Source organism: Pinus tabuliformis, chromosome X (assembly GCF_031772625.1).
Source record: "Pinus tabuliformis cultivar Carrire ecotype Pingquan chromosome X, CPIR1, whole genome shotgun sequence".
Lineage (NCBI taxonomy): Eukaryota > Viridiplantae > Streptophyta > Pinopsida > Pinales > Pinaceae > Pinus > Pinus tabuliformis.
The window spans coordinates 15861357-15885483 of NC_142308.1; the positions used below are offsets into that span (position 1 = coordinate 15861357).

General features: G+C 37.5%; 1 protein-coding gene across 1 annotated transcript; it reads left to right on the plus strand.

Annotated features, from left to right (window-relative positions):
- The first annotated feature begins 239 nt into the window (after positions 1-239).
- Positions 240-23913, plus strand: LOC149138078 (DEA(D/H)-box RNA helicase family protein). Its single transcript, XM_089452938.1, has 8 exons — positions 240-762; positions 17268-17543; positions 17896-18219; positions 18371-18562; positions 18720-18875; positions 19028-19560; positions 19645-19802; positions 23345-23913. The coding sequence occupies exons 1-8, from the start codon at positions 349-351 to the stop codon at positions 23701-23703; spliced, it is 2412 nt and encodes an 803-aa protein (XP_089309064.1). The 5' UTR covers positions 240-348; the 3' UTR covers positions 23704-23913.
- The last annotated feature ends 214 nt before the right edge of the window (positions 23914-24127 follow it).

Consider the following 24127-nt stretch of genomic DNA (forward strand, 5'->3'; position numbering starts at 1 on the left):
TAATAAGAAACTAAAACTGTTATAATTATATTACAATTATAATATAACAATGCTATGTAATAATGGATACTTATCAAAGTTTAGTATGTGGCATTGAAATAGTTCGAAATAGAAAAAAAGATCTACGCAATTTAAAATCAACCGTCTAATCACCAATTGAATTATACGCAATTTAAAATCGACCGTCTAATAAAATAAAATTAAAATAGAGCCTCCTTTAAAAATGACAAAGATAAAATTGAAAATAACCCCGGAAAACCAGAACGGAAAACACGAGTAGACAAGCGTTCATAAAAATTGTTAAAAGGGACAGGGCTATTTGCTTATATTTCTTCTGACGGGACGACCATGGATCGACTCCCGCAGCATCCAAAAGGCAAGAACAAGGGCAAGAAAAATGCAAAGGCGCCCCCAAAGTTCAAGTTTGCCACGGCAGCCAGAAAGGAAAAACGACAAGATGAAGTGCAAGAGATCGAATCCCTGGAAGCCCGAATCGAAGCCGGCAAGCCCGACTCCGGCACAAACCCTCTCGCTTCAGAGCTTCCCGCCGGTGACATCAACGGTGCCTTTGCCCCTTATGTCGGTGCGAAGCTATTCGATCAGTTGCCGCTCTCAGAGAAGACGAAGAGGGGTCTCAGAGATGGTAACTTTACTCGTATGACCACCATACAGAGGGCTGCTCTGCCTCACGCCCTCTGCGGCCGAGACGTCCTCGGCGCTGCAAAGACTGGCTCTGGCAAAACTCTCACTTTCCTTATTCCTGTAAGGTGTCTTCTCTGGCTGCACATGTGATGTTGAAGCTCTGATTTCTGCTCTTTCTTTGTTTAAACCATAAGATAATGAAAAATCACGGCAGTCTTTAACAACAGAATCATACAATAGTCGCTTTCAAGGAAAACAATATACTAGAAGCTTGTATGTATAAGTTTATCTTTTAAAACTAAATCATTATTGCAAACATAACCTTACAACACATTCTGATTTTTTTCCTTTCTTTTTAAAGCTCTGATTTCCGCATGTTTTCGTCTAAAACCGTAAGACAAACCCTAAGAAAATAAAAATTTTTGGTGGCCTTAAATTAAAGAATCACGCAATACGGCACTTTGAAGCCAAAACTGTGCTAGCAACATATGTTTTTTTCGCGGCATGTCCTTTAAATGCTAATGCCACTGAACCATTATTATTACCAATCTCTTCTCTGCTCTTAAACCGAAACATTATTATTTTTTAATCGTTATTTTACATAGTTATAGCAGTACATTACAGATCCCACCAAACCAGTAGGCTTTTCTTACATATTTCAATGACTTTGGACATAGAGGTCCTGTCTACATATTTTATTGAATTTTGGACACAAAGGCCGTACGTGTATTACTTTCCAGCTCTTATATCATACTTAGATGCCTAGCCACTGCCTTTGTTTTTTATTGTCCCGAAAGAAATTGAAATTTGCCAAATCTCAGGTATTGGTTCTTAAATTCAGCAGATATGGTGAATTTAGTTGCCAAAGATTTTACCGATGCACCAAGTTCGTGAATTTTAATCTGTGATATTATAAAAAACTTCTATTGCTGGGGAAAACTAATCTTATTATTGACATTTGGTCTGTACTTACTACGTACAAATGCAGGATTTACTATATAGTCGCCTGTACAGTTGGCTAGTATAGCAAAACCCTGGATTTGCAGAGATATCATTTCCGAAAATATCAATGAAGCTTGAGAGCCCCATTCAATCCATCTAGTATCTATTCAGATTGTCGAAATTATACAAAAGCAAACAGACTTATATCTACTGTGTTGCCAGTCTTTCTAGATATGAAGTGATATCCGTTAAAATAGACATATTCATCCATGGTAGGCTTGTTGCATACTTATCTGAAGGCCAGAGGTCCACGAGGTTGACGGAGGATGTCCAATGAACTATTTTAAGAACAAAGTCCATAGAGGCATCAATGAGTTGGATCTCCAAGAGTGGTTTCTTCTTTGGAGACAATGGCTTAAGCTTGCTAGACCTGCCTGATACTTGAGTCATCTATACATTGGTCAGTTGAATTTTTTTCCATACTGCTTTTGATGAGCAGGGTTTTTCCTTCACGTTGTTATTTAGCTCTGCAATTTGCTCACTAGATGCTTCTGAATACTCCTTTACTAGCTTGCTAAGGTGTTGGAGCTTTAAGTCCAGCTTTTGTAGAACCAGCATTGTCTGATGCAGCTTCTCCCTCATAGATGAAGCCTACCAGGCTGCTCATCACTTTTGAGGCCACTAGGAAAAAAATGAAGAATTTAGAAACCACGCTTTTTCCCCAAGACAAAAACCATATTTTTATTTGAGATAAGAAGAAATATAATACTCGGGGCACAGTTTAAAAAGGATCATCTATAGATAGATCTCTTCAGAATCTTTTGATCTAGACAGAGCCATAACCTTCATAATATCTGCTAGAATGAATTCAACTTTCATTAAGAATGATATACATATAAATACAACATTTAGACCGTTATATTCAACTTCCAAGGTTTCTTGGATTTCTAGTAACTATTCATGGCATCCCCCCAACCCCCCCCAAAAAAAAGGTGTATATGAGTCCAAGAGGAGAGCTAAAATGCAAAAATGCATGGCAGCAAATGGCTGAATGTGCACTCTAAAATGGTGGTTTAAGGAAGACCACAAACCTGTAGTGGTTTAAGGAATACCACAACCCAAATGAGGTAGAAGTACACGAGGTCTCTAGCGGTGGTGGTTTAAGGCTGACCACCAACTTTGGAACTAAAACTCGAAGCAGTTCTTGGAACAATTTCAAATCTGGCTAGAAGCTGAAGTCTTATGCTAGTGGAACTACTCCTTGATAATGGTTTGAAGATGACCACAAATTAATGTTGGTTTGAAGATGACCGCAAATTGATGTAGCAAAAACCAAAGTCTTTTGCAAGTGGTGGTTTAAGGCAGGACACCTACCAAAAAGAATGCTCCTGGAGCATGAATCTATCTTTGGCTACAACTTTGAATCTGGTGATGGATGACTTTGGTTTTAGGTTCTTGCAACTGACTCTGGTTTACGTTGTGGCTTAGGCTTGCTTGATGAATCTTTGAAGCTGGTAATTCAATTCCCCCTTGTTAGAATTTGTGCTCAAACTTGTCTTATTCTTCTATCTTGTCAAATAGCGTTACCAATCAGATGGTCATTACAATAAGAGAATCAAATCTTTTTTTAGAAACCATCAGATTGATTCAAATTGAAAGTTCTCACCTTTAATCATATTAACATTAACGCTAATTCATGTACAACCTATCACGGCTTGCTATACTGGTATTCAGAGAAAACATACCTCTCCCGCTACTTCTCCACCCCTTTCCTTGATGTGTCAAGGGCAAAGGAAATTTTTAAAACAATATCGACATGGTGCACATATAAAATGATTTATATGGACCGAAGATTCTACTCGACCTCACATTCAATGACCATTCAAAGAAGTTTAAGAATATCTGGCCAGGCCGAATTCTAAGGCAGGTAGAAGGCGGAATTTTGAGCTAACCATGTCGAATTGTTTGGGTAGAAGATTGAATTGTCTAGAGGGTAGTTTGATCATGTGTGACCGGGGCTGCGTTACTAGTCAGTTTGACTTTATGTCTGACTGGAAGAATTAGAATTGAATAATTTCTCTAAGGAAAAGGTTGCTGGGTTTTTATCCCATGGGGGTTTTCCCAGGGTAAAATATTTATGTCTTTTGTTTGCTTGTCTCTTTATTCTCCTAGACTTTGACTAGGAAAAAGAGATGACGAATCAAGTTGTTTTGAGCTTGAATTTTGTATGAAAATCGAAGCCCTAGAAGCTGTGATAAGGACCTAAAAGCCTCAGTAAAAGGGTAACTTCAGAAGGGACAAAAGAGGCCTTAGTAATTTTGCTTAAAAGGTAGAGTTTATTGCTCATTCTCATAACCAAATTTATCTTTAAAGGGAAGCCGAATTTAATGTGTTCAAGCATATCACTTAGCATCAGATCTTAAGGCCATGTTTCTCCTTCTTTAGAGGACAAAAGCCTGTCCGTTTAGAAGCTGATTTGCTTAACCATCCGGAGGCCGAAATCTCACTTGCCCTAGGAGATTGAATTCCCTAATTACTTGGAAGGTGGATTACTTGGTTGGGAGGTCGAGTCTCTTCAATATTAGGAGATCAAATTGCTTCTTAATTAGCAAGTCAAATACCTCCTTTGAAGACCGAGGGTCATTCATTCTTGCAGAGCCTTTTTCTTCTTTGAATCCAAGAGCATATATTATGTTTGAGGCCGAGACTCATTACGGATCGTTAGTACCAACTGCCAAAAGATCAAGAATGCTAATTGGAGGTCGCATTCTTTCTCCAAGATCAGGCTAAGTACACCTTATATTTAGGCATGGTTTCTTCTATCTGGCAGATTGAGATTGATTATATTCTTGGATGAAATAATCGTTGTTTGACAGATTGAAATTCTCCTTATATCTGGGCGAAATTCCTTGCATTTTTGGATTGAGACTTGTGGCATTTGTGGGCAAGATTTCTCCTTGATTGGCAAGCCAAGAGCAAGAGCAATTCTGGGCGTGATTATCATTGTTTGACAGGCTAAGAATTGTTAGTCTTTTTGGACATGATCTCTTAATGTTGATGGGTTGAAACTCCATTTTTTTAAGTAGGCCGAGAGCCTCATATTGTTGAACAAAGACTTAATCATTGGCTGGCCAGAGCTTAAAGTCAAATTCTGGCCATACATTTACAGGAGGAAGTTAGGAAGGATGAACATGTGCAAGCAATATTGTTATAAGGTTGCCTGAGCCAAGAGGACAAATTGTCAAGTATGGATGTTGCATATTGTTATTCAGGGAGATGTTGCAAGGTCACTGCCTTACAAACCAATGTATGTACAATTGTTGTTCCGTAGTCCTGAAGTAATTGAAAAGAATAATCTTATTGAGCATGGAAAGTAGACCATTGTCATGTTGTGCAATATGTGGCAGGATAGGATGATTTCAATCTTGATGTCTCAGTTTGCCATTTTAAATCTCAACAGAGGATGAGTTGCCTGATACATATAAACCTTTGAACAAATTGAATTGCCCCTAAGAATATGGAAGACATGTATTTCAAAGGAATTAATGACTCAAATGATTGTTTGAAGTTTTTGGAGCTATAGCTAATCCATAGTTCGATAAGGCTTGAAGGAAACCTTCTCTCAAAATATATCTTGGGTAATTGCACAAGAAGCTATTCAAGCATGTCACTAATGTAAGGGATGAACTATGCGAAATTCTTATACACATGCTAAGAATATTTGGCAAACTGAAGTGTGATATATTGAATTGAAGATTTGAGGACTCATGTTTCCTTTGGAAATGTTGCATTGCATTTGGGAATGTAGATGCCCTGCATATCCTGCTAGTTGAGGATATGCTACCCTACAAAGCTATAATGGAATATTAACCTTGATACCTCCTTGATTGATTGACGACAATGATGAACTTCATTGCATATGCTGAACATTTGGATATGGAGAAGAAATTTTGCAGATGACAAAGTCTGGTGGACTTGCAAACGATGAAAATTCTAGGGTTTGTAAACCCTAGCAGATTAGAAGGCCCTAGGGTTTATGGATAAAACCCTAGAGCTAGACCTAAATCAATGTTTCCATTGAAATAAGAAAACCTAGCTCATGCAAGGAAGAAAAGACGTCATGTTGATAATGAGGACAAAGTTGATAAATTTGCAAGATGGATATAAGAAGGCTAAGATCAAGAGGGCGTTGACATTTCCCTATAATCCTCAAAAGATAAGTAACTTATATCTCTCTTCCTTGATTATTGTTGTTGTTTTACTATTAAGTTAGCCTCTTGACTTTGTATCTTTTGCTTGGTTATAATCATTCTTCCATGGCTTCCTAATGATGTTTGCAGGTACATTATGAAAGCTGCCAATTCTCTAGCAGCAGGAGGAAGCATCAGGAAGAACATAGCAAAATTTGTGGCAAAAGGATTTGCATTCAAGAGGGAGAAATGGATCAAGACATCTAGAACCATGTTAGATGACTAGAACTTCTAGTTCAGAGGGAGCAAACAAACTAGCAAGTTTGAAGGATGTCATGATGAAGGAAAGTGTGCTAACCTAAAGAAAAGTTTGTGGTGACGCCCAAGTGAATCTAGAAGATCTAGCATGCAACATAAAGCGAGAATCATGACAAGAGGGTTCTCCTAGGAAGAGGGAGAAGACTATGCTCCAGTTGTTAGGTACACTTATGTTAGAATCATTATCACCATGGTTTTTGTTGAAGGTTACATAAGATGGATGTAAACTTTAAAGATTGTTTCTCCTCGATAAAGAAATTAAAGAAGAACATAGAGCCACCTCATGATTTTGAGGGACATGGAGTTTGTCAAGTACATTGCTGACAATGCCTTTGTCCCAAGATGAAGTTTGTATACTTCAAGGGCAAGCTTGAAGTGATTGAGCATGTCTCTCTCAACAAGAGGGAGTGATGAAATTGTAGCATTAGGGACAATCATTCTCCTTGGGTCAAGCATGTTGACCAGGTTTAGGGAGAATGGTCCGACATAGGACAATCATTCTTCCCAGGTCAAGTATGTTGACTAGGATTAGGAAGAATGGTCCTAGAGGCCTAGAATTCACACAATTGAGTAGGTGCCTTCAACATCAGGCTCAAACTCTCCAGATAGGTTGAGTGAGCACATTTAGCATCATGGCCTATAATTGCTCATGTAGAGTGAGGCCTTTGGGTTTTCACTGTGGGTCAAAGATGTTGACTAGGATGATGATGAACCAGGACTAGTCTGTATACCATGGGTCAGAGTGACTAGAATCATGGTGACTAGTTGATGCTAATGATGTACCATGGGTCAGAAGTACCGATTGGAATTATGGTGATGGTGTACCATGGGCTAGAGGCTATGGGTTCGTGAACCTGGGGTGGGGTTCTTGAACCCGTCTTGTGTTCTCGTCCCCAAGTACCAAATTCAGTTACAGGTGCTTTTGAGAAGAACCCATAAGAATTGGGTTCTTCTATGAAGAACTAGGTTTTCCATCAAAAAAATTTGGGTTCTATTGTCTTGACGGGTATGAAGAACCCTAATGATGGGTACTTGGAACCCCAAAATCGAGTTATTTGGGGTTCATTTTAGTTTTTATTTTTAAATTTTTAATTAATTTAATGGGGTCCCTCGAATATTCCAAGTAGCTAGTTCTTCATCTTGCGAGAGGAATTGGAGTACTTATGCCTTTACCCATTCAGTAAAGAGAAATAGGTTGGGCTCAAAGAAGGCAAAGAACTTAGTGTACATTCATAGCACACTTTGTCAAATATCTCCAAAAGACCTTGGGTACAAGGAGGGTCCTTTCAAGAGATGGGACTAATACACAGATGATGCTATGTGTGTGGATGAGGAGATACAACCAGATGGCCTTAGTGAGCTACCTCCAGTGGCTATGGATGAGCAGGAGCCTCAAGATGAGAGGGATTCCTACCTGGAGAGCATGCTAACTGAAGATCTAAGTGATGCTGATGACATGGCTTGAGGAAGCCATTGTTCACTATTAGCTATTTTTATATTAGTATTTTAAGATTTCCTAGTTCATGTTTGAAGATGCCTTAAGGCAAATTTTGAATGTAGTATGACAATGGACATATCATGATTCTTATTAATATGTGAACTCCAATTTGCACTTGATATCAAACTAGAAATTTTGAAATTTCAATGTTCGATGATATGCATGTTTAAATCTTTAAAGTTTAAATTATAAATATTTTAGTTTTCTAATTTAAAGTTGAAAAATTTACAAATTCATATGTATTATAATTTAAAAAATATAATATAATATTTTTATATTATATAAAATTATAATATACCCCCAAAGAACCCAGACACCCTGTTTCAAAAAATGACGTACCCTTCCCCGTCCCTGTCCCCGAACCCACGTTTCCTGGCAACATAGGTTAGAGGTACTTATCAGAATTATGGTAACTAGTTGATGCTGTTGATTTACCATGGGTTAGAGTTGATGACCAAAATTATGGTAATCAGATGATGCTGGTGTTGATGATGAAGTGTTTTAACCTTTTCTTAGAGAAATTTGTCAACAAGAGAACTCATAACTTGACAAGCAATTCAGATTGGTTATACTCCTTTTGTTCACACATGGGAAGCGACAACATGAGATTTCTCTAGGACATATCAAAGTCATTCAAAGAAGATTAAGAAGATCTGGGCTGACCGAATTCTGAGGCAGGCAGAAGGCCGAATTTTGAGTAGACTAGGCCAAATTGTTTAGGCACAAGATTGACCTGTCTAGAGGGTAGTTTGATCAGGTGTGATCGAGGCTGTGTTACTAGTCAGTTTGACTTTATGTGGCCAAGGCTGTGTTACTAGTCCGTTTGACTTTATGTGACCGGGGTTGTGTTACTAGTTTGTGTACCATGTGGGTTTTTCCAAGGTAAAATATTTGTCTCTTGTTTCGCTGTCTCTTTATGATCTCACTGTTATAAATGTTTCTACTGTTTATGTCTTCTGTATAATTACTTAATGATGAATGGGAATATGAAAAAGGACTAAATCATTAGAAGTAATTATTAGTTTAAAAGATCTATGGAAAATCAACATATCTAACCTCAAGACTTGGATCTTCTTGATTGTTTGGTTCTCCACCTAGGGCTTGAACTCTTGGAATTGACTAAAGACGTCATCCTTGGTTTTCATGACGAAGATCCAAGCCTTGCTGGAATAGTCATCAATAAACTTGACATAATATTGTGTTCCTTGCAATGTTGCGAACATCTCGATAACATCCCCATTTTATCTCAAAATCACGATTTTTTGGCGTAGCCGATGTTTGCCGATTTTTGATGATATTTTGATGGTATCTTGATTTTGCTGATGTTTGCCAATTTTTAACAATATTTTCCCGATTTTTTGGTTTTTCGGACCCTTGCCGATTTTATCCTGATGTCGATGTTTGCAACATTGGTTCCTTGTAATGATGCCACTGGCATTGGTCCACATGCATATGAGTCAATGACATCCAACATCCCCTTGCACCTACTCTCAATCCTCGGGAAAGCAATCTTGACATTCCTACCAAATGCACACCCTTTGCATGTGCGCTACTGCTCAACACTGAAATCTGAGAGATAAGTGACAATCTCTCTTAGGATTGACATCACCTTGTAGTGTAGGTGTCCCAATCTCCTGTTCCATAGCTCACACGGTTTGCCACTGTCATGTACCAAAGCCCGAATAGGTTTGCTCGTCAACCTGTATAAGTTGCTCTCTCTAACCTCAATGTCCAATGTTTTGTTTGGGCTAGTTTCCTTTGGACAAATAATCATATGCCCATTCTTGAACATAATCTCATATCCTCTATCCTCCATTATTGAGACTGAGAGCAAGTTCTTCTTTAGTCCTGGTACAAGCAACTTGTCCTTATCCAACGTCCCTCTAGACTTGAGTTGGAACTTAACGTTTCCAACATGCTTAGTTGCATACTTGGCGTCATTACCAAGCCGCACATGTAAATTGAGTCTCTCCGTCAAATTGCTAAATAGCTCTTGTGCCTTTGTCATATGGCATGATACACTACTATCTAAGTACTAATCACTCTTGATGATGGTGCTAGTAGATAGACATGAGACAAATGAAAAGTCCTTCTTGAACTTCGCTGCAAACTCATCAAGTGGAACCTCTGATGTTGTTGTTGTTGTCTACTATCTGCTGTGACTTCTTACCCTTTTTCTTCTTATGACACTATGATGCATAATGCCCATTCTTGTGGCAAATGAGCACTTGAGCTTGCTCAAGTCCTTCTTCTTTCTTGGCTGAGAAGTTGCCCCCTCACTGTTAACCATAGAACCCTTACCTTTTCTCTTCTTGGCCATAATGACCAGGACCAAGTTCTCCTCTCCATCTCCCTGCTTGTTGGCCTTAGTCTCCTTCCAATTCTCTTCCTGGATGTAGTCATCCCAAAGCCTTACCCAATTGGGAAGTTTCTCCCAAGCACAGTTTCCCTTGACAAATGGTTCCCATGACTTGGTAAAACCATTCAGTGCCACATTTACAAGCTCTACATCCTCCACTTTCTCCCCAATGGCTGCAAGTTGATCCCATGTTTGGGTGATTCTCATGAAGTAATTGTTAACATTATCAAGCCTTGACATTTGGATGGATTTGAGCTTGTTTCTCATGATCTTCCTGCTCATGTTGTCACTCTGGAACAGGTCCACTAGATATTTGAACATCTCTTTGGATCTCTTATTCTCTGCCAAGTGAGGGATCAAGCGATCAATCTCTTTATCAACAGTTTCCCACAGGTTATTCTCTTCCAGCAACAAAGTAATCCTTACCTTCCAGGGTGGGATGTTAAATGCTTAATCTGACCTATGTTCAATTCTCAAACTGGTTGCTGCCATCTTTATATTTGACTAAAAATTCTGTTGTGTGCTAAATCCTTATAGTACCCAGAAGAATAAAAAAGGTTGTTGGTTTATAGATCTACTAACATATCTTGTGGATTCGTGTTTCATCCCTTTGAAAACACCCACTAAATTAATGTTCTGCCAAACCCTTGATTGGTATGATCTCCCCCTCTCTCTCTAAAGAGTGACCTCCACCAATCACTATTGGCAAATATGTAGCTGTTTCTTTATTGGCTGCTATACCCACGTACTTGCTGCTTCACATACTTGTTGATTGTTTTGCGTATTTTGCTTTGTTTGTAGAATCTATGTATGACAGTCGTATGTTGCGTAAAACATCCCGTGTTCCCTGTCCGTGTATGGGGTCTTTGTTTCTTTTCCTCTTGCGCATATGGTATGACTGCTACAGTTCTTGTATGCATCTCAGTGTTTTCCTATAGGCTGCAACTGTAGATTTAGCCCACATGTGCGTTGTCCCACTTATCCTGCTTTTGGATTGCTCTTGCATGGTTTGTGAATTTCTGTCATGTGTTCAATAGTTAGAAATTGGTCCTTTAGAGACTCTGCTCTGAAACCATGTTAATCCTCTAACCCCAACAACCTGGCTAATTATTTCCTAGTAGATTTCTTGCTGTAAATTTACTTATTACATAGATCAACTGAATAAAAAGCATGACTGAGGTTTTAACACATAAAATAGATAACAATGGAAGCAAACATTAACCAATCTCAAACACATGCACACAACTTCTGCCCTTCAGAATCTGTTATTTCATTAACTATAATCTATAGCATACAAGGGCTCTTTCTCTGGGATAATGGCCCTTTGAGGAAAAACAAAAATGCAACAGAACCTGGAAATGATCTAGCTGATCAAACCTTCTGCAGATCTGTCCTTCAATCTTGCTCGCTAATCTAGATCCTTCTCTCTTGTCGTCCCTTCCACTATTCCTTGAACCCTGCACACTTGGATGAAAGTCCTTTCTTCGCCTGATCACTAAGATCTCACTATCTCACCATGTCTTTTGCTTAAAGATGTGTCTTCTCCCTTAGCCTAGCCTTCCCTTTATAAGTTTGAGTTATTGACTGAATCCACAACCCTAATCTCTAATGTGATTGACGGTTGAGATTAGATTTCAACATCACATGAAATCAACAGTTGAGATTCATCTAATGTACCAATGCCAATAACCTTTGCATTTCCTTAGATTAACTCACTTTATCATAATCAAATAATTGCTATGGTTAAGGTCAATTAGGCAACTTTTGCACATCTAGACACGTAGACGTGTGTAAAAGTGTCTGTCCAATGATACAATCATCACGATGCTTCACCCTATTTGCTATTTCATGTTTTGAATAGTTAGTCTCCTACAAGCTCTCATAGGTTCTTGAATCTCTTTAATTTTGGATGGTTTATGCTTTGGTTGTTATTATATCTCAGACTTCAATTGAATAGGCAGTCTCTTAGAAGTTGCTTCCATCCTCAACTTTGGTTGGTGCTTATGGAGTAGCTAAATAAACTAGATGGATAAGATAAGGCATTAAATTAATGTCCAACAAATGACCACAATAGTAAGTCAATGGGACTGTTGAGTACAATGACGTCAATACAAAGCTTGAGTACTAAGAGGTCTCCTATAAAAAGAACAAGAAATAAAGTAGAAACATGAACTCCATATTCGAGAACATGAGAAAATCCTCAGATCCAAGTTCGGGCAGTTGCAATGGGAAGGAAATGTGCAGAGGGAGAGGATCATAGAGTGTTCAATGATTTTTGAATATGTAAAAGATCAATTTCTTGGATTGTGACTTCCCTGCTTGAGAAGGGTTGAGAACTTAAATATATTTGGCAAATGCAAACTGAAAGCTTTTTGTATTGTGTTTCTCTTTTTATCATGTGTAGTCTCCTTATTTTTGAGAGTGCATCAGCAAAGGTATTTGTTTTAAGCAATGCTATTAGAACCAACTGGGTTGACTAATTTGGAGGCAAAATCTATTGACCAGGTGCTTTGAATTGTTTTTGGTTGGTTCGGTACAGAACTAGCCTTAAAGATCTAAACCAACTAGTTTCATATGACGTATGGTTTAGCCAAGGGGTGCTTCTTGGTTTCCCCCAAATTTTTTCCTATAAAAGCTTACAAAATGAAAAAAAAATGTTAAAAGCACAGTATTCAGAACCGGCAGGTTCAAACTGTAAACTAACCAGTTTATTTCCAGGTTGCCCACGAACCCCACAAAATGTGGTTTTGAGTTTTGAAGCGGTTTTGAGGGAAATTGGGGCTATTTCCCTTCAAAAACAGCCCCCCCAAGAAAAGCATGCCTCCCCTCTCATTTGCCTCACACATCTCAACCCTAGCAATGTTGGCAATCAAAGCAAATTCTTAAAGCAAAAGTGACTTTTCCTTTATCTTTCATTTTCATCTCTTTACTTAAACTTTTAACATTGCCATGAAATGGCTCAGGATGTTTGAGAGTGGTTTCGACCTCATTGGATTTCATATGGAGAAACTAGAATTTTAGATTTCATGCAAAATTCAACAAAGTTTTTGAGGATTTCATGGTTTGGGGATTTGCAATGTTTCCATTTGATTTTGACATGAGTAAGGGTATGAGATTGGCATTTGATCAAGAGCATGAAGCCCTTTAAGTACCTTGATGTTGGTTGTATTCATTGTTGAACTTTGTTGATGTTGGTGGTATTGATTGTCAAACTCCTCTACTATGGCCTTAACAAAAATGTACCCTTCACTCGAAGGAAAATAATTGGTTAGGCATGCTAAGCTTTTTCTACCACATTATAGGGTTAAGCAAATGAGCGCTCCACTCAAACCAAAATCATTGGTTAGGCATGTTAAACTTTTTCAATTTCTATCATATTATAAGGTTAGGCAATACAAGTCCGAAGACTTTGAGCTAGATGATGTTCATGTATCTCTTTTTGATGATCCCATTTCTAGTAGTGTTGAATCAATGATGGGTTTCATGAGTGATCATGTTGATCAGTGATTTGTAGTTTTGATGTCTAGTTTTGTTGCTACTACTATCACTACTATTGAGGTTGCAGAAGAGTCTTAGGAGTCCTTATACTCTGAGCCAAATTATTTTTATGTAGTTCATGTTGATGATCCCATGTCTAGTATTGGTGATGATCCATGTGGATATTGGTGGCCACTCGCCAATTCCACTTGGACCCCCACCATTGTTTCTTTCAATTTTTCAGTTTCTTTAATTGTAGCACAATTTACTATTTTTAGTAGTTTTCAGGTCCTAAACTTTCGGAGCCGTTTTGAGGCCCTAAACGACGTTTTTTTTGGCAATCTACCGCAAACGTTTTTTTGTATAAAATCGTCTTTTCCATCATAGTCCTCAGAGAGATCTTTCCAACAGGTTATCATGCGCGTCAAACGGAGATAATATGATCAAGTCGCGATCCCGGGAAGTTGGCTGTCCAACTCACCTCAACGGGGCCCATAAACTCTTGGTGTTACATCTCTTCGGGTTAGGGTTTTGGTTGTTTAAGGTTTGCTCTTATTGTTTAATAATAAAAAGGCCCTTGAGCCTCATTGTAATGCAGTTCAGAGGCATGTAGCTGCCACATCTCTTCTTAGAGATAAGCTACCATCGCCTGAGTTAGTCTTATTTCCATTCTGTTTGTAAGCATATTTCAGTATTTGATATTAATGAAATGAAGTGTTATTTCTACTGCATCTTTGTATTTATGGTTATATCTGTAATTTGTTGCGTTCCTGTTTAAATCTGGATTAGGTGATGAGTTTGATCATAATGAGGAGTGATCATGTTGATATTGTTATGTAGACTTGTATTAGGCCAGTGGCCCCATAGCTTGTAGCATTGTTTTTGGACTCTAGAGGCCATTTAGAGCCTCATTGATTATGTATTTTGTTGCTGATATGTATTGCACTCTATGCCGTTTAGAGCCTCATTGATTATGTATTTTGTTGCTGATATATATTGCACTCAGTGCCATTTTGATATATTCACCTTTACATGGTATTTAGATGAACAAACTTTGTATATTTTGTCTATAATGGTTTGGAATCATGGTTTTAAATCTTTAAATTAGTTTTTTCATTAAAAATAATTATTTCATGTATTTTTTTTAAAGACCGGTTCATTGAGATTTGACCAGTCCTGGTTTGACCAGTTCCAGTTTGAAACCCAGTTTGATAGGTGGACTGGTTGTGAAAATTCCTAGATCTAACAATCTCAGGAATCCTACTACAGCCAACTGAATTTACTTCACCTACATTGTAAATTACATTACAAGCTTATTTAGATTTCTTCATGAAATATTGAAGTAAATTACTGAAGCAACCTACACCAAATTAAATATGATTCTGAAACATAGAAATTGAGCAAGGAAAATAGAAACACATAGGACATTGTTATTTTTGGACAATAGTCCCCGGAAAAACCCAATGTGGGAAAACTGGTGCAGCAACTCTAAGGGTTTTATTATGCAGGAGAAAAAATGTGAGTACAATTCTAGGATGCTCAACTAGCAATCCGATACAAAGAGAATACTAAACAAAATACTAGTGAAATGATCTCACCCTGTCACTGGGAGAATCAGTGACTGATCCTGCTGAACTGGAGGCTTTGTGTCACCCTTCGCGTGGTCTTTGCACAGAACTGAGCCACTCCCAACAGTTTTTGCGTCACCCCTCCTGGGTATTACGCTGCCCCTCTTCCGGATCCTCTGCTGGCTGAGAAAATCAATCTTCTACCTCCTGGACTCACACCTCGGCTTCCGACAACTGAAACTTGACTTCCTTTAGCAGGAAACTCGACTTCCCCTCAAGGACTGTGCTGCCTCTGCGTCAGCATTGCGTGGCCTAGTGTCAACCTTCCTCTAGATGTCTTTTTGTTCTCCCTCTGCCTCGTATTCTCCGGAAATTCTTTCTTCCGGATTCTCACTGCCTCTTTGCTATAAGAAATCTCTTCAATCGATTTTTCCTCTTGAGAACTTCTCACTTCAGAAAATCGATTTCCTTGATCTCTCAGCGTGTTTTCCAAATGACCCTCAAGCCCCTTTTTATATCTTTTTGTTGGGCAACCAATGATCTAGATTAACTCCTAATCAAAGGCTCGCATCGTTTTGACTTGATCTCCGTTTTTTCTAGAAGTTACACCCTCAATTAGATTAATACCCATTAATATTTTATTTTTCCTAAGTTTAGACTTAGAAACTTTATCAAAAATATTAATTATTTTAATAAAATCATCTCTGGGTGGAATTTCCCAAAACGGTTTCTGGGTTCTTTGCGATGCATGTGCCCAAGCCTCCCTGCAAAATTTGAGGCCTAGAGCACATCCGATGCTACCCCAAATCAACACCATGTTCACCGGTTCCGGTTTTGAATACTATGATTAAAAGAACCCTATGTCACTTTCACTTGTATTTACCTTTTATTCACTTTCACTCCTTTGGTGCTCATTTTATTTTCAGTGTTCATTGTCCATTGTAAATTTTCAGTTCTAACTTGTGAGTCTGACTCTAGATGGTGATGGCCTCAGATTGAGTTGTTGACTTGTTACTCTTTACTATTTTTGAGCTTGAGTAATTTTAATTTACTGTTTCAGACTTCAGTATCTATTATATTTCTTAGTACTAATTAGATTCTAGAATGATGAATTTAAATCAATGTAATAATATTTTACCAATTCTGTTTCATAATTCATTTATGGTCTATGAATCAATGTTTTCTGTTACTGAATATTAATCTTTAATCATGTTTATATCATTGACAATTTGAATTTAGTACTATTTTACCATTTACTATTTAGTATTTACATTGCACAAATTTGAATTTAGTACTATTTTACCATTTACTATTTAGTATTTACATTGCACAATGATGAATTTGCATGGGATGATTTTTTATTGCTGTGGCTTTATCATTATTATTTTTATTTTAATATTTTTAAAGATGGGAAACCCTATATGCTATGTACCCGACATACCCCCACGCCCCCCAGAAATTATCCAAAATTTAAGGGTGCTTCCATGTGTCCCCCATGTAGGTCTCCCAGCTCGTGTCCCCCGTCCCAGAAACCTGGTAGAACATTGGCTCCTTTAGAGCCTGTTTGTGGATGTATTTTTGGTTCAAAGATGGATTGCACTTGGTGCTCTTTTGGTTATATGCACAATTGCTATTTATATGAGAAACTTTGCATATTTGTGTATGATGGTTTGGATTTACATGAATGCACATGAATATGTATTCTTTTTTTCCAAAATTTGAATATTTCACATATTTTTTGGTAGATTGGTGCTTTTGTCCTACTTTTTTCCTGTTCTGGCCTGGTTCACATTTTTAGGGTCCATTGGTTTAATGACTGGTCCTGTTCTGATAATATTGGTTCAAAATCTACCTGTTAGACTGATAGGTGAAGTGATTAACTAAGTCTACTTTGAATGTAGTCTTCCATTAAAAACAAAGAAGTATCTGGTAAGCTGTAATTTCACAAGATCATTTTGTTTAGTTCATGGAAATTTTAAGCAAATATTCTTTTAGGTTATTTAGTCGAAAATCAGGGTTAATGTAATTCTTAGCTGTAGTCCTTGTCACCTGACGGTAACTTATTTAAACTGCAGTGAATAAAAATTTCCATATAACAGCATAACAGGCTGTTATGTAACAGTTGGATGTTTTGTTAACAGAAGCATTGGAGTCCTCATGATATTGTATTCCCTTCTTTCCCTTGTAGTAAGTTAACCATCTGTTTACTATATACAGTTAGAACATGCTTTGTTATTGGGAATTGACGTTTTGCAGTTTCTTCTTGCATTTAGGTAATTGAAAAACTGTATCGATTAAGGTGGGGTTCTATGGATGGTGTTGGCGCTATTATTATCTCCCCAACAAGAGAGCTATCGGTACAAATTTTTGATGTGCTACGGAAATTGGGGAAACACCATTCTTTTAGTGGAGGCCTTCTAATAGGTGGGAGGAAAGATGTCGAGACAGAAAAAGATTGTGTGAATGCACTCAATATCTTGGTGTGCACACCAGGGCGATTACTTCAGCATATGGATGAGACTCCCCTCTTTGACTGCTCACAGCTTCAGGTCAATGCCATTTATTTTTATTTTTTAATCCTCATTACAAAATGCATACATGATATAGGATCGACAACTTCCATTTCTTAGGCCTCACAAAATGTTGAATAGTTGGAGAACTTTGTAGTGTCAAAGTATGCTAATCTCTGGATATGGATATAGCGATCTTAGGCAAAGCTACAAACCTTCAGAGAATAGATCAAGTTTCATTCATGCATTTGTTGTATGACATCCATATAGTTACAGTGGATTTGTTGAAAGTGTCCATGTGTTTGTCGCTCTGTGAATGCGGCAAAGTTATTTTAATTTTTTAAACTACTTATTGATTTTGTAGATATTGATTGACTGTGTTTAATAACAGGTTTTGGTACTTGATGAGGCAGATCGCATCCTGGATATGGGATTCTCAAAATCCTTAAATGCAATTGTATCGCAACTTCCTCGTAAACGTCAAACATTGCTTTTCTCTGCAACTCAAACACGATCAGTGCAGGACCTGGCAAGGCTTAGTTTAAAAGATCCTGAGTATCTAGCTGTGCATGCCGAGTCTGCTGTAGCAACTCCAGCACGCTTGCAACAAACTGCTATTATTGTCCCTCTTGAACAAAAGCTTGATATGCTATGGAGTTTTATAAAAACTCATCTCAATGCAAAGATACTTGTATTTCTTTCAAGTTGTAAGCAGGTTAGAGTGGACAATTTATTTTGTACACAACAGCAGTACCTTTTTGTCATTTTGTTTCCTTTTAAATCATCTTCTTTAAAAAATTAATAACATGATTGCTTTAATATTGAAACTCATCCAAAGATTTAAGATATCTTGGCACTCCATGCAGGTCAAGTTTGTTCACGAATCATTTAAGAAATTACATCCTGGTATACCTGTGAGATGTCTTCATGGTCGCATGAAACAGACTCAAAGGATGTTGGTACTTTTCAAGTATACAGAGGAAAATCATTCCCTTCTATTTGCAACTGATGTAGCTTCAAGGGGCTTGGATTTTCCATCTATTGATTGGGTGGTTCAGGTGAATTGAAATCAAAAGGCAACTACATTCAGTCATTAAACTATGCTGAAATGAAAGGATTGCTTGATAATTTAGTCCTATTTTTTTGACAAAATCGTTGTTCTTATGTGCTGTAACTGGTGGCACTAAAGTTATTATTTTATTTTGGAACTTAAAGGTGGATTGCCCAGAAGATGTACCATCTTACATTCATCGTGTTGGTCGCACAGCCCGTTTTAATGCTGGTGGGCGTTCTGTTGCATTTTTTATGCCTTCAGAAATGAAAATGCTGATGCAGCTGCAGGAGGCTAAGATTCCAGTTAAAGTGATTAAGGTGTGCTGTTTATTGTAATAGTGGAAAACTATCTTTCATAGCATTCATGGTCCTTTGTTATATTTTAGATTTAATTTTTTTTACAAGTGTCAATTATAATTCATCATATTGAAGAGAATGCGTTTTGCAATATATCTTGGGTGACTGCACAGGCAAATGCAAGCAAGCTCCAGTCTGTCTCAGCTCCACTAGCAGCGCTTCTGTCAAAAGATCCAGATCTGAAATATATGGCACAGCGGGCATTTGTGACGTATTTGAGGTCAATACATTTACGTCCAGATAAAGATATATTTGACGTATCAAAGTTACCAATAGAAGAATTCTCTGTCTCTTTAGGTCTTCCTACAGCTCCCCGGATACGTTTCTTGAAAAAGAGTGGAAGCAAACTGAAAAATATGGACACTGGATGTGCTGAGCACAGACACAAGCCTGGAGACAGTGAAGGAAGTGAGAATGAAGATGGCAGTGTAGATGGTGCAGATGAGGACTTCTTACGAAATGTTACGAATGGAGAGTCAAAACAAGTAAAACAATGCTCCAAATTAGATCATCACTCTAGCAATAAGGATACCAGTGTTCTGTCTCGAGATTATAAGAAATTGAGATCCAGGAATGAGGAGGAAGGGGATGATGCATTTCTGACCAAAAAGAGGCCAATTGAAGATGGGGACACTGAAGCTACAAGGTATGTAAATTAGATATTTATGAAGGTTGAACTATAAATTCTGTATATAGCTGATGCATATAACATTACTTACATGTGATGCAGTTTGGCAACAAGAATTTTGAAAAAAAAGAAACTTAAGATCAATATCAATAAGCCTGTTGGCCAGCGTTTTGTCTTCAATGAGGAAGGAAAAGCCTTGCCCCCATTGGCAGCATTTGCCAACAGACAGGATGGAGGTGATGAGGAAGATCAGACCACAGGTACATGTTTATTTCTTTATAACAGAAACTGGAGAATTTATATTATAAAGTGCTGCAGCATAGTTGAACAGCAACTGGAAACGTAGGCTGTACGTGTGAATGGTATCATGAGTTAACTGAAATGTATCATGGTTACCCTGAAACATTTCATGATTTTCCTGAAACATATTATCTGTAGTTTGAAACACCCATATCCACACTGCAAAATGCAGTTTCGAAATACTGAAATGGCCCTGAAATGTTTAATGATCTTCTAGAAACATATCATGTGTAGGTTGAACTTTGAAAGCCTATATCCAGATTGCAAAACACTATTTCAGGGATTTGAAATATAGCCCTGAAATGCTGTTTTGGAAATTCTGAAATGGCCCTGGAACATTTCAGGGCCATTTCAGTGACATATCTCCTCTGTTTGGGATCAAGACAGGGAATGGTGTTTCTGAAAGAATGAAGAACACTTCTGGTAGTTTTAGCCCACAAAAGAGCTCATTTGTTCATTATGACATTCTCTCAATATTGGTTGGCATTAACAATATGCATATGATTTTTATGAGGACGTGCTACACTGTCTACTTCTAAAGTAGATAACTAGAGGCAATGGTAATCTATATGCAGTTGACTCACCTTCCAAGAATCTGGAATGGGAATGATTAGGCTTCCTTCACATCCACTGACAACTTCACTTATAATATAACTTTGTCTTTATAGCAGATGAAAGATTTGACATTTTCCCACTGCAAACGGTAATCCAGACTTTCTCACCATCAGTAAATTACTTCAACAGCGTTGCTTTTGAATTTCTTGCTTGACCTGATTGCTTTGCACACAAGTACCTTTTTTTTAAAGGTTCCACGAGAAATAATTTTATATTCCATACGAGGAATATACATGTTTCGATCTTCAAGGGACTGCTCAGTCAACAAGGCTGGAAGCCATTATGATAAATACTCATTATGAGCCCAACATGTCACTTGCAGGAATTGAACCCAGGTGGAGAAGATAACAACATTTCTCCCAACCACCCAAGCTAAATGTAATTGATACACACAGACACGCACAATTACTTTATTTAATGCACTGATTCCAATATGTCTCTCCATTTTCTGCTATATTCAAAACATAATGTAATGGATGATTGAGGTAATTATTACAAGTCATGACAACTTTCTAATGCCCTCTAAATATATTATATATGCCTAAAAACATCTGTTTTCATAGCTGCTGTGATTTTACAAGGGAAACAATCTTTTTCATTTGATAGGCCACAATCATATGTAGCTACTATCCATTGCGATTTTGTTGTTGTACATTGTGCCATATGATTGCGTTCCTAAATATGATTGAGGCTTGGGCAACTTCAAGGTACTGTTTTCAATCCATTTCACCTTCGTGCATTGACTTCTCCTACATAAAGTGCAATACTTGATCGACGGTTGCTGCTACCAATTTGACAGAGAAGTCCACCTTGGCTTTTTCAGTTGTTGCTCCATTGATGATGAAATATACTATTGGCCATAAGAAATTTTGGTCCTATATTTCTATGCCTAACAGGTTAAGTTATTATCGATGTTGTGGATCACTATGGTGCAGAGTCATAGAACTTGGACTCCATAGCTCCACAAAACAAGAAGGGAGAATCAATTTTGGGGTGCTACAAAACTGGGCCAATAACTCAATATATTAAAAAGTCCATACATAATTATAATTTCACAAGCTAAAATCAGGGTCATTACAGTCCATGACAAGTCCATGAAATTAGACTCTACATTATAGACAATCCCATGTGAATGCTACATAGTCAAATGAAATGTACACCAAAATTTAAATTAGATGTTAACAATGAAAGATCAGTCCAACTTTCTCCAACTTAGTACGCAATGATTTTGGACCTTGGTCAATGAGTGGATGATTTTAATGAAGAAATGTGATTACTGAAGGTGTCCAGGACTCCAAAACACACTGAAAGTTAAAAATCTCTCCAACAAGAGAACAATAGAAATGACTGTTCTAGTGTTCAAATTTTCTTTATATGTTCATTGAGCCTGCATAATCATGCTCAGAGAACTATCACATTTGCTGAGAGTTGGTGCAACTAAGGAAAACTGGGCAATAACTTAGTATATTGAAAAGTACAACATATTATCTGGTCATTCCATTCCATTTTGCAAATTCATCAATTTAGACCTAAGCCCAGTCACATGAAATGTACGTCAAAATTTAACATATACATAAACAATGAAATATCAGCCTGTCTCGAACTTAATATGCATTGATTTTGGTCAACACGTCGATGACTTTGATGAAGAAATATGATTGCTGAAGGTGTCCAAGACTTGCAAACACATTGTAAACTCTTTCAAACAAGAGAACAGTATAAATGATTGTTCTAGTGTTGGAACTTTTCTTTTTGGTTTCACGGAGCTTGCATAGTCATGCTTAGAGAGCATGTCACATTTGCTGACACTTAGTACTTCCCCAACTCACCAAACTAGACAAGAGTTTGACCAGCATTTACAAGTACTTTGTAATTGGCTTGCCTTTTATGCTAAGCTTGGATAGACATTTAGGTATTTTTATGAAAAACAACTGTAGTGTTGAAACTTTTCTTTTAACGTTCACTGAGCTTGCATAGTCATGGTCAGAGAATGTGTCACAATTGCATATTCGGTGAGTACTTGCCTGAATCAGCGACAAGACTTTTGCCATAATGTGTAGGTACTTGGTGGTGGTATACACATTTAGGTACTTTTATGAAATGGATGGATTACAATTTTGTTGCCTTGTGGTTGGTATCTGCATTAAAAAACCAGTGGTCACATGATGAATATATTTTCTGATGGATTTGTTATGTACATATGGAAAATATGCTCCAGTGAGCCCCAAGGGTTATCTCGATCGAACCATTGGTATGTTTGCCAATGGGAGGTTCATAGGTCACAGGTTCAAATCTGGTCAAATCCCTTGGGGTTACCAGTCACTACTGTGACTGGTGGTTGAGCTGTTTTCCATCCAGATATTCCCAGGCAGAGGGGTATCCCAGGAGTTTTTCCTTGAGAAAAAGTTCCCAACTAAATAGCACTATTCTTTCTTTTATTTGTCTCTTTCGGTGTTGTCTAACTATTTTATGTTTTGGAGTTTTTGGCTGGAATCTGGTACAATTTTTGGCCAGATCATGATTTTTTGTTGTTTATAATGTGTTTTTGAATGCATAAATGGATTCAGCCCTCTGAAAAACTCCTTGGGCACTCTGGTTGTGCAGACATCACAACTCAAAATTATGATTTTAACAAATCCTTGCTGGATTTCTGGCAAATTTCACTGAAAAATATGCCTGAAAAACCTCCAAAATGTAGAACAGTTAGACTATGGCATCTCTTTTTGCAGTGTTTTGAGATATTGCATTAGTGTGGTGTTTTGCTTTGTTGGTTGTAGTTATACAAATTCACAATCTCAGTCTTTTCAAGTCCTAGATTCTGAGATTCTCTAGCTGTAGATACATTTATTTATTCATTGATGCTTATCTTGAGAAAAATGTATTGCAGTTGAAGAAAGATACATTAAACTTAGGGAAGAGATGAAACAGCATGATAAAGAAGATAAGCTTCTTTTGAAACAACGATTACGTGAGAGGAGGACAAAGGAGAAACAGAAGACAAAAAGACAATACAGGGAAGATGAATCTGATGCTTCTGGATCTCAGTCTGAAGAAGGTGGAGCTGTCTACAATGACACCAAGAAATCAAAGGTGTACTTCAGGAGTGATAGCTCAGATGATGATGAGACTGATGAACTTGATTCTAGAAAGAAGAAAAATGTAAAATTGGCTAATGTGAAAACAGCCTCTATGTCTATAGCGGAACAGGAAGCTTTAGCTCTTAAGCTTTTGAGCTCAAGACAATAAGTTGCTGTATATGTATTGATATAGAGTTTCTTTTTCCCAAAAGAGCATATTTTCAGGTTCTTGATGGTCAAGAGCCAATTTGAGAGTTGTATGTCTTTACTTTTGGCGGCAGGCATTAGCTTAACATTGTAATACTGAACTTCTTTCATCTCATAACATGGTATAACATTATTAGTGTCTTACCAAAATGTATTGTATTTTCATTGTAAAGTTCTGGTGTTGTGATCCTGATATTTCTTGATGTTATAGCTTTGTAAATCAGAATATGAAAGTTCTCTCCTATGCTCTCTAATCATAGTTCTGTTTAAGTTCCAAGGTATTTTGTCAAAGCAATCTGTAAGACTTTACTTTGTTTGGTTCTTAATCACTTGCAACGATGTTTAGTAATTTGTGAATTAGGTTATCGTCTCATTTGCAAAGCATA

Excerpts from the sequence above, each read along its gene's own strand:
- LOC149138078 (XM_089452938.1), top strand. The coding sequence starts at position 349 with ATGGATCGACTCCCGCAGCATCCAAAAGGCAAGAACAAGGGCAAGAAA. Across the intron at positions 18,876-19,027 it reads TTCCAGTTAAAGTGATTAAG|GCAAATGCAAGCAAGCTCCA; the intron begins GTGTGCTGTTTA and ends GTGACTGCACAG. Across the intron at positions 19,803-23,344 it reads TGAGGAAGATCAGACCACAG|TTGAAGAAAGATACATTAAA; the intron begins GTACATGTTTAT and ends AATGTATTGCAG.